Raw genomic sequence first — 11,524 nt, 5'->3', positions numbered from 1 at the left:
TTAATTATGGAAGAGCGCCATGAAATGTAAGTGATTTCAGCCAAGTAAAAAAATTGGGTCGGTTAAAAACAAAGTGTAATAAAATTCAAAATATTATCATTTAAGTTATATTTTAAACGTAATTTTTTATCGAAACACTATATACAGCAAAAATACCAAGAAAAAGGCCGATAAATCGTTTACTGTTTGAAATAAAAATAAAAATGCAACATGCATCATTCATATTTTCAGCAGTAAATCACCCTATTTAGCCATAACGTTGTTTTAATTAAAAACAAAGTAGGATGTGCATAAAAATGTCAACATATTTAACAATAAACATAGGTAATATGCTATATTAAATCAAATTACGTAAGAAAAGAAATAAAACGCGACGCAAAAAGTATGCGATGTCGGCAGGATATGAACCTGCGCGGTAAGATCCCAAAAGATTTGTAGTCCATTACCTTAACAACTCGGCCACGACAACTTCACGTTTGTGTATGCTTATATTAAATATCTATAAGTAAACAGGTAAAAAGACGCATCGATCTTTGAAGAAATTGCAAAATCGTAATTTTTTAGTGATATTTGGATCAAAGTAAATACTTATTGTGAAAATAATGTATTCTAAAGGAATTACCTAAACATATATCAAAATTCGAAGTGTAGAAAAATGCATTTCTCGGAAATAACCGATTATTGAAGATCGGCAATGATCGTAAAAGAAATCGCGGCAAATCAATAGGGGTGCGCTACTTTAATGCAGAAGCAATTGAAACAAAACCTTCAGCATGAACGCTAACTTTACTCACGCTCGATATAAGACAAATGTCAAATGATTCTGTAGTGGGTAAACACATGGGAAAGAGTGCAACATTTGGCGCATGTAAAGTTTATAAAAAGTCAATACACTTCAATTCCGTATTATCTATAACGCTTCGAACGGGCGTTGAGATAGGTCAGTAATTATGTTGACACCTTCATGCGGGGACGGCGTGCATTCGGCATTGCGAGCGGCTCCTTTCTGTTGATAAGATTGTCAGCACCAGAGCGTTTGTACTTAAAGGCTATGTAATCGTATTTATAAGCTAGCACCACATTGAATTATGTGCAATAGTAGTTTTAGATATAATAAGTATTGTCGTTCCTTACCCTGTTGTTCGTTTTGATAAAAATATATATTTGTTCGAAATTGACTGTTAAAGGGGCCTTTTCACAGATTTTGGCATGTTTGGAAGTTTTTCATTAAATGCTTTATATTGATAAATGTAAACATTGGATCTTAAAAGCTCCAGTAACAAATCAAGAATAAAATTAAAAAAAGAAAAACAGAGTAAACCTCAGCAGGGCTCGAACCACTGACCACAGGAGTCCTGGAGTAAAAAGTCCACCGCTTAGACCTCTCGGCCATTCTGCCTGATAGAACGACAGATGTATTTTATACTCTAAATTATTAGTCCTCGTAGTTTCGCAAAATATAGCGACAACAACAGAACTCTACATATTATTAATTCGTTTTGCGTTGCAACGCTTGATAATTTTCAGGTTTTTAAATCGTCAAAAGATGCATATAATGGCTATTTTAAAGCATGGTTAATGTCCAGTATAACTGTTTTCTCACAAATAAATAGCATAACGAAAACGAAAATTTGCGAATCTGAAGCAACTTTTTTTCAATTTTGTCAATTTACACAAACGTGAAACAAAGTCCGTGATAATTACTAGTTTGATAATTTAATGAGATCTTTCCACCATATTGATCAATTTATTATAAATAATAAGCATGGGCGCGACGATTCACAAAACTATTTTAATTGAATAAAAAAAGAATTTTCAACAAACCACCACAACATATCTGTTTGAAGAACGCGAGTATAAATATTTCATATATGTACAAATGATTCGTGAGTGACCGGTTGGCTTATATGTTTTTATTTCCATTCTTTTTGTGTATGTCTGTTCGTTACCAATAGGTATATTAGATACATGATATATATATAAAGCATAATAATGCGAAAAACGCCACAAAATCTAGTGCAACACCCTGTTATTGTTATGTTTGCAAAACAGCAAAAAACTGAACAGAAAAGTCATTCGCTGTATTGCATCTCATTGAAGAAACTCTTTATATTGATAAAATATGTTACAATAACACAAAATGGGCAAGAAAAATTATACATTTAATACGAATTTCATTAAATGCAGCAAAGACAAATAAGCGTTCAGAGACGATTGTGACGGACATATTTTCATACAATAACCGAAGCATTCGTCTTTTTATTAGGACCAGAGTTAGTGTTCGTGTGTCGTTTGAATATATATAATTGAATGAATTAAAAATGAACCGTTAAACTAAGTTTAGATTCACATCGTACATACATGAGATACATGCTGGCAAATTCGACTGTGCATCCGTTTTGGATTTCAGAATTAAATATCTGGCTTATTTCGCGTTGTTCTTCTTAACTTTTATTTTACTTTATATTGAAATATATATATATATATATATATATATATATATATATATATATATATATATATATATATATATATATATATATATATATATATATATACATATATACATGTATATATAATAAGTTGTTTACACATTTTATGTAAATTCATTTATATTTGCAAAATCGTATAATCTCGCTTTAAGATATATCTTGTTTAGGTTGCACGCCTTCAGTGGCTACCATTTCCCGCATGGCTGTGGCATGGAGCGTTCCACACTTCACGTACGTTGGCATGGACGTGTCGCTTAATAACAAGAGAGAGTTTTCTTTGCTCACAAGAATGTCATACACGCTAAATGCATTTGCCAAGTTCTATTTGGAGGTAAATAAAACAACATGTATATCCGTCAATGCCATGCCTTCTTTCAGACTGATAACTCGCATATATATGTGATTTATTATTTTAATAAAGGTCATTGTATTTTTAAATTACATTTGTAAATTATTTGATTTGTCAACTATATATGTAACGTATTATTGTATTTAAGGGCAGTGTCTTTTAGGATAATACTGGTAAATAATTTTATTTGTCAACTCTATGTGTAATGTATTTTTGTATTTAAGGTTATTGTCTTTTATAATAAAACTGGTATATAATTTGATTTGTAAACTCTATATGAATGCATCTACTACATATTTCAAATTGAATCTTCGGAATGAGCAATGGCCATGAAACTAACTTGCGTTTAACTTTCAAATATGCGCGTTGATGCGAGGCATTTTAAAGTTAACATTTTACCGTAAACAATACAGCCGATCACGTGAAAACTTAAATGTCTTTTTAGTCCTTACAGTGTAGCCCTTTCCCAAAAACACTTTCATCGATGAAACCGACATTGGATTTCATCGCGAAATGTTACTAAATGAACTTGAACATGTTGGTGTTCCTGATCAAACGTATGTGGCTTATGTTACAAATTATGCCATTTGTATTGCATAACATATAGCTTTGCACTTACCCAGTGACACGTTTTGATAGAATTTTCATAGTGTCCTTGAATGCAGCCATCAATACTTCCCAGTGCATACTTTTCCGATAACGCTCTTGTTAACAATTACACAGACGAAGTTATTGCGTATCCTTCTGGATTTGGATTGCTGAAATGTTTGTCTAATCCATGTCTCAATAATACAGATGAACGTCACCATGGTATTGAAATCTGGGTTGTGTGTTTACACTATAATTTATGGTCTCATGTGTAACATGTTTGTCTATTATCATGAAAATATGGTTTTAAACCATGTGTTCGATACAATTCATTTATAATCCTCACGATTTTTTATATCAAATGCGAATATGGTGCCAAATATTTTCCGTTTCCTTCTTTTCTCCTATGAGGCGTTGCATGTTTTTCATTATTTATGTGTGCTTATTGTTATGGAATGTGAACAAGAGCTGTCTTTATCGGAAGACATATGCCCCCGAACCATGCTTTTCGAAACCTTAACGCAGATTTTGAAACTTAACGCGGACCTAAGGTTCAAGGTCAAGGTCAAAGGGGTCAAATTTTGAGTGCGTATGGAAAGGCCATGTCCATATACACATGCATACCAAAATGAAGGTTACATCTGAATGGACATATAAGTTGTGAGCATTTTTCGAAACCTAAACGCAAAAGTGTAACGGACGGACAGACGGACGGACAGATTGACGGACAGTGTGGCTGCTATATGCCACCCTTGTCATTTAATGGTAGTTTTATGAACTTTTGGTTCTGGTCGTTCTCGGTCTTTTTGCAAATCCATAAACATAGATAATAAGAGAGTTTTCTAAATGTCGTCTACAAAAAGTCGTCTCGTACTAGCCGAACTAATCGTGAATGTTGATTGTTCAAATCTCGTATTGGCCGCGTTTTTAAGTGTTTGCCGCATTATTTTACCGTATTGTTCAAGTTTTTTTCGTTTTTCTTTAATTATTTGCGATATTATTTGCGATATTTTCCTTCTTTTCTTTTTAACAAAACGCGCACATTCGATTGGTTACATATTACGAATTAACCAAACAGCTATTACGTATCAATAAAATATAGTTAATGTTTAAGGATATATATAGCCTTGACTTGCTGCGAATAAACGTGTTTTTCCCGTTACTGAAATCGGCGAATGTCCTCGTTGTTTAAATTATAAGCCTAAGAACTGAACTTATAATGTTCTGTATTTAAAAAAAACAACGTAAAATGTAAAAAAAAATAATTAATTTACAAATAATATATTTGTATTTTCGATATTCAGGTGTTTGATGCGTTCGGCTGGACAGACATTGCAAACATCTACGACCCAGATGAGTATCTGTCAAATCTTATTGGCACCAGTTTTCAGGTTTGTACACGTAATTTGTCATCAATAGCAAATTGCCTGACAAGACATTAAGAGCTAATCCGTTTTTAAAATACTGATATCTTAATAAAATGTGTTTTTTTCCCGAAGAATCTAAGAACATTGATTGCATTTAAAGGAGTATGCTATGTTTCAACATTCACTATTGATACTTGATCAACAGAATCCCTGATTGATCACGTAGTTATTTGTTTATTATTGTACTCTCTGTGTGTGGTTCAATATACAAACACGTTGCAAGTTTATAAAGCAAACACTTTTTTTATGACAAGAAGAAAAGTTTTCATGAACGATATAGTTTAAGCGGATGATGTTTGGGTAATATGTTTCATTAAATATCTTACCATCGCTTATAACATAAATTATTATTTCGTTAAACAGACATTTTCCATGGTTAATAATATAAACTGAACGCCGTGGGTTTAAAATTCAGTTTCCCGCCGATTAATGAACTGGTTAACCAATAATTACTCTTCCTATAAATCGTTTTCATTTCAAAATAGATAATGGACATACCAAACACACGAGGATTGTATTCTTGACTGAAGTTCCATGAAATAGTATATAAGCTATAGTATTTCAAGTAAAGTGGTCAATTTTAATGGGCGATAGATTGAATTGGCCGCGAATTCAACGATTTGGAATATTAGTTGTATGACTTATGTAGAGTGTTCGGTCTGTATAATGTTCATTAACGGAATAAGTTAAAGTATTGGCAGATATAATATAATATTATAAGCATTAGCTGGGCAGAGACTGTGAACATGTTTTATAATATAAACATCATTGGTATCGATTGTTGTTGTTTTTTAACTTTCGGTACTATTGCTCATTAAGAGATTTGTTCTTCAACATAAACTTTGCTGTCAAGAATGTCGAAAAAGTTGAGTCCTTAATTAAATGCAGTATGATTAATCTAATTTTTTTTTATTCTAACAGGCTTCGTTCCAAGCACTAGCGATTCATATCCATTCGTCAGAAATCCATCTGCGCCAAAAAACTGAAGACATTCAATCCGAGATCTTGCGAGTAATTAGAAAAGCCAGCTCTGTTTCGCGAGGTAAGAAAACTCAGGACTTTAATGTTAAGACAATTTTCATGCTAATTAAACGGTTTTGTAACTTACATTATATTGCCATAACGCGCATGCTCTTCAAATATACCAAATTTCTCTTTATCAAGTTTCGTTCGTTTATTTCTCGTTTTATAACTATCGGACAATTAATTAAACAATTATGTTAGAATGCGGCAGGAGAGTTTTGGTAACCCGCTTAACTACAGGTGATACAATTAAGCTCACCAGCTAAAAATATTTTCCCACAATCAGTAAGCAATACAATATCTTTCCCTAGTGGGGTAACATATCCTCATAATATATAATATGAACCAGAGATGAATCTGGGACAATATGATTAAATATATCACAACATTATCAATCGAATTAAAATATGTTATCGAGTTTAATCGATACAATATAAGTAATCTTATTTTGGTAAGAGTTAAACCTTTTTTAAAGTATAAAAAAGAAAAAAAATGGAGTTACGCGCGGCGATTTCGATATTTTTTTATATAATTAATAGGGCTGTGTGTTCCTGGACACCAGTGTTCGAGCTACTATGTGTAATGATTCACTTAGGCATGTTTTATAATACTATCAAAACAAGGTAACGCAATCGGCTGACTGTTTTTCTCGCGAATAAGTTTTCAACAATCCAGGAAAGGTATTGCATTACACTATAACGGTTTTCCTAGAATAGTCTGTGCAGAAGCTGTTTATGTAGAGTTTGTTTTTGAGTTTGAGATACGCTACCGTTCCGTTGTGGATTTTTTTTGCCTGCAGCATGATAGTTACTGACTGATCGCCTTTTTCGAAGAACTATGTAGGCTACAGTTCTGATATCAAACTGTTTGCTCACTTTAGATGTTTTGCCGCTCGTCTTATGTTTATTCGCGAACCGGACACCTCGTATTGCGCTTGATTCTAAGTATTTCTACAATAAATTATGTGTGCACACAGATTCCTGGTTTCCCACTAGTCAATTAGGAAATAAAAGAGTACTGCGACATTTCAGATTTAGGATTTGTTATTTCAAAGCCTAAGCAGTTTCTAAGGGTGTGTTGATAATCCAGGCGTTATACGGCGGGTATAACATGAGATGTAACGCAATTTGCCCTGCTTGAATTGAATAATCACTGGGCGATGTAAATACAAACGTGTTAGTTTTTTATGGATACTCTTTCTGGTTGTTACGTGACGTAAAAGCGGCGATGAACATGCTAATTGCATCTTAAAACTCCAAAAATTATCTTATATATTGCATTACTGTCGTGTACCCGCTTTTCAGGGCAGACTAACCAAGTAATGTTAACACATTTAATATAGAAAGTGACTTTTGAAGGAACATAATCATTTGCAAATTAATATAATGTGAATTCATCTGACAATAATCACCCTTAGGACTCCGCAGAATTATATTAGTGCATATCCGTATAGATCCATTGATTTTCGACAATGATGTCATTAAAATGCCGTTTTTGTTATTTTATTGAATAAGTTACTTTCGTCCATCAAGACAAACTGCAGCGGCTTTCGTTCAAGAATTCTAATCATAGCAAAAAATGGTGGGTCTTGATGGAATCAATCCAAGCTGGTTAATAAGGACTCAAATGTCTTCTAGTTCGTTCAGTCTTTCATAATGAACCGGTGCTGTGCCTGCACATTAGGCAATCAGGTAGCTCATGGGATAGTGTTTAACAAGATAGATTAAGAGTTTCAACGTCGCGCATGGCCAACATTAAATTTCAAATTAGTCCACTAGTACAATTTTCTTTGTATTGTAAATGCACTCTCTCAACTGTTTATTTAGATACGTCTCGTGCGACCTCATTTGCATCACGGTTATGCTTTGCATGGTTATTTTTGCTGAAAAAGGGTTTAAACACAAATAGAGTAGATATCAAATTGTTTGCCTTGGACTGTTTGATGAGTTAGCTTTAACTCCATAAGCAAGCAATAGCCGTCTACAGAAAGTTTACAAAAAAACTAATGGCGGCCTTACTAAAGGAAGCTATTTTAAGCGGGCTGATGGCCGTTTTTTACCCAAATAAGTTATTGTCAAAAAAAGGCCACAGGCTGTTATGAAGTGTCAATCCTAATGGTTGATCAGACGTTTCACTTTGTTTGCATTTATGACAAAATAATGCAAAATAGCATGCTAACACAGGAAAACGATGTTTACTTTGCAACTAAAACAAATTGTATGTAATAAGCCATAACTACATCTTAACTTTTATATAAAAATAAAGACGATTATTTTATCTGGTAATAGTATCGCAATACTTAAAGGGACTTTTCAAAGATTTTGGCATGTTTTAGAGTTTGTCATTAAATGCCTTATATTGAAAAATGAAATAATTGGATCTAAAAACTCCAGCGAAAAACATTAATAACATTAAAGAAAGAAAAATAGGAAAAAAAGCCCCTTTAAAAAACATAATACATAGATGAGCATTCATTATTATCCAGATATGATATTTATTTAAATAGTAACATTAATGTCAAGGACTAAGATTAAATCATTGTAATTGAGATAAAGATAATATGAGGGCCATTATTAATACAGGGACGCGTATTTTGCGAGACTTAGAAAACATTAACAAGGAATCTTGGCGAGAGGTTCATGTTTTTGTGCAGATCAGATAAACTTGTCTTTGTTAAACACTTTTTGGTACTATATTTATCAAATTCTTTTCTCATTCACCTGTGTTCCCGTCGAACATTAAGAAAATAATGTCGATGAAAACAAGTCTTAATATGAAATATCTTAATGTAACAAAATAACGCACCTATTCTGCGCGTGTAAGGCGTATTTCACAATATACAATGCACATTTAACAGTTGCTATTTTAGTTCGTTATTCAGGAATGAAGATGGGATACAATACTTTAAAGAAACGCAATGCAGAGCAAAGTTTATATCACGACAGGTCGTTTTATTTTACATCATTGGTTGCATCATTTAATATACGTGGTTTGTTATATGATGGTAATACTGACAGTTTGATGTTGATATCGGCTTAATTATTTGATAGAGTGGTTACAAGAGCATACATCAATTCGTATGCAAATGACGATTTCTGTTATGCATCAAATAGCCGGTAGAGACAGCACTAAAAATTATTCATATGTACATTATATTTGCATATATCGCTCCATGCATATAATAAAAGCGCCAAGAGGAGATATAACGTGTCCATAGTCAAGCTTTATTTTATAGAATCTACATTTTAGTGTTCATCGTTGTGTGTCACGGGGACGTGTTTCGACAGATGGTTCTGATGGCAAGCGAGATATTGCCGCTTGGCGACTACGTCTTCATTTTCTTTTTCCAATTTTCCGGGGATTTTCCAATCGGCGAGTACCACTGGGCTAGAGGCGACTTGCTTGATCAGGTAGGTCATCATTAGAACAAAAGGTTCATAATGATAATATATTAATTTGTCTTAATAGGATACCTTTCCCTCGTACAGAAACGCTATTAACAATTTCCTCGGAAAACGAACCATGCTATTTCCAGAGATCAATAACCATTCAATATGACGAATATTTACAATAATTTAACTCAAGGATGTTAGTTTAAATAGATGAAATAAATTGCTATATGATTATGTTTAAATTATAACAAAATACATGGCATGTTATTATGAAAAATAAATTATCAGTGTTTTGTTGGTTGTATACATAATTGTTAATCTCTGGGGTCTATTCATTATCAAACACACTTTTGTCCAGACGGCGCGGAAGGCGTATGAGTCCGTGATGGTTATTCGGCCCCGTAGGCCTGTTACTGCTGAGTTCGAACACTTTGAGAAGGAAGTTAAGCGCAGATCCCCGATAGAGTATAACTATACCTGGCAAGACGGACACGAGGTTATTTGGAATGACATGTTGTTGTCATTTGTATCGCTGTTGTAGTTGTTTTTGCAAACACCCACTTATACTTTGACATTTCACCATACTTATTTTCCGAAAACTTCTGGTGTCTTCGATATTCAGTGCTTAGAAAAATACTCCAAAACCAACACTAATATGAACAACAACAAGCACGTTTTACGTCAGGCAATACACATTTTATTTCGTGTCCCCTTGAAATTTCGAAGATGAAAAAAATTAAACGTATCATGGCAATTGTAGAAATTTCTTAATGCAAAATAATCAATATTAATAACAATAATAGTATGAAGTTAATTCAATAAGTAATTGAAAATAGTTGTACAAAAGAATTGTAAATATGTCTCTTAGTTGGATATATTTATGTATTTTATTATTCCTTTTAAATGAAAACTACCTTAGAATTTACCAAACAATCAGTCGTAATAGATATATGTGTAGTTTATACCATAAATATATATAAATATATGTCAATATTACTTAACACGAATCAAAAACACATTTTAAAGTGGATGCTAAAAAGACACGTGTGTGTGTGTGTGTGTGTGTGTGTGTGTGTGTGTGTGTGTGTGTGTGTGTGTGTGTGTGTGTGTGTGTGTGTGTGTGTGTGTGTGTGTGTGTGTGTGTGTGTGTGTGTGTGTGCGTGCGTGCGTGCGTGCGTGCGTGCGTGCGTGCGTGCGTGCGTGCGTGCGTGCGTGCGTGCGTGCGTGCGTGCGTGCGTGTGTGTGTGTTTTAACTTACAAACTACTGAATTATACATTTCCATTTAGACCTGTGTTTTATAGTATTGTTTTCCGAGCACGAAACTGATGATGTTATTTGTGTACGTGTTAACCTCTTACATCATAACGGAAGCAATTGCAACAAACCATTATGCAATTATCAATGTAACATTATGAGCACTGCCTCTTAATAGAGCTTCATTCCGTTAACAAAACGTATATTAATATGTATTTTCAATATTATAAGCAATGCGAGTATTGTTTTGCAAATACGATTTTCTGTTGTGTTTGAGGATTTGAGACTCCAGTGTACATATATGGCATTATATGTGAATGACATTAATTTTTAACATTTTGTGAAATCATCGACCGCTTGAAGATGGATTGCCTGCTTTTTTCTTGAATAAACAAAAAATATAGCTATTCTCTAAATTAAATAACCAATGTTTTTTGGCAGGTTTCGCTGTTCAATATAGCCCAGTATGACTCCTTCATACTTTATGCGCTTGCGCTGAACGAGACTCTCGCTGCTGGCGAGAACCCACGAAACGGACCGATAGTTGTACGGCGGATGTGGAATAGGACATTCGAAGGTAAATTCAATATTCGGCGTTTAGAAACATCAACTTGAGCTAAACTTATACTTTGGGGCATGGGAATCAATTTCAATATACTAACGGAACGTTAATCTTGTACTTCAAAGGATATTTACTGAAAGTGATGTGTGCCATCGTCTTTTTGACATGTATGAATATGTATAATAATTTAAACACCAACGTAGCCAACCATGACTAACTCAAACAAGTGTTTAAATTGGAGAAATCACAAACAAAGTGAAATTGCTGGGACTGCCAGGAAATCAATATCACAAGTAAAACTTAAAGTCAGTATATGAACTTAATTTACCGAATTTAACTATCGTATTGACAAATGTAGAATGTTATAAACAATCTAGTTTCTAAAGAGAACAGTGAATGTAGCAGCAGTAAGCTAGATACAAGCTTTACATCTAAT

The 11,524-nt window shown here is 33.5% G+C and overlaps 1 protein-coding gene across 1 annotated transcript in view; it reads left to right on the top strand.

Annotated features, from left to right (window-relative positions):
• The first annotated feature begins 2,691 nt into the window (after positions 1-2,691).
• LOC127878592 (atrial natriuretic peptide receptor 1-like) overlaps positions 2,692-11,524 on the top strand; it is a 96,763-nt gene continuing 87,930 nt past the window's right edge. Inside the window, exons 1-6 of the mRNA XM_052425118.1 lie at positions 2,692-2,823; positions 4,734-4,820; positions 5,778-5,898; positions 9,129-9,289; positions 9,630-9,767; positions 10,968-11,103. Coding sequence (XP_052281078.1) covers positions 2,692-2,823; positions 4,734-4,820; positions 5,778-5,898; positions 9,129-9,289; positions 9,630-9,767; positions 10,968-11,103 — 775 coding nt within the window. The remainder of the gene's footprint in view (positions 2,824-4,733; positions 4,821-5,777; positions 5,899-9,128; positions 9,290-9,629; positions 9,768-10,967; positions 11,104-11,524) is intronic.

Source organism: Dreissena polymorpha, chromosome 4 (assembly GCF_020536995.1).
Source record: "Dreissena polymorpha isolate Duluth1 chromosome 4, UMN_Dpol_1.0, whole genome shotgun sequence".
Taxonomy (NCBI): Eukaryota; Metazoa; Mollusca; class Bivalvia; order Myida; family Dreissenidae; genus Dreissena; species Dreissena polymorpha.
The sequence above is the reverse complement of the archived record's forward strand: the minus strand, read 5'-3'. Positions and strand labels throughout refer to the sequence as shown.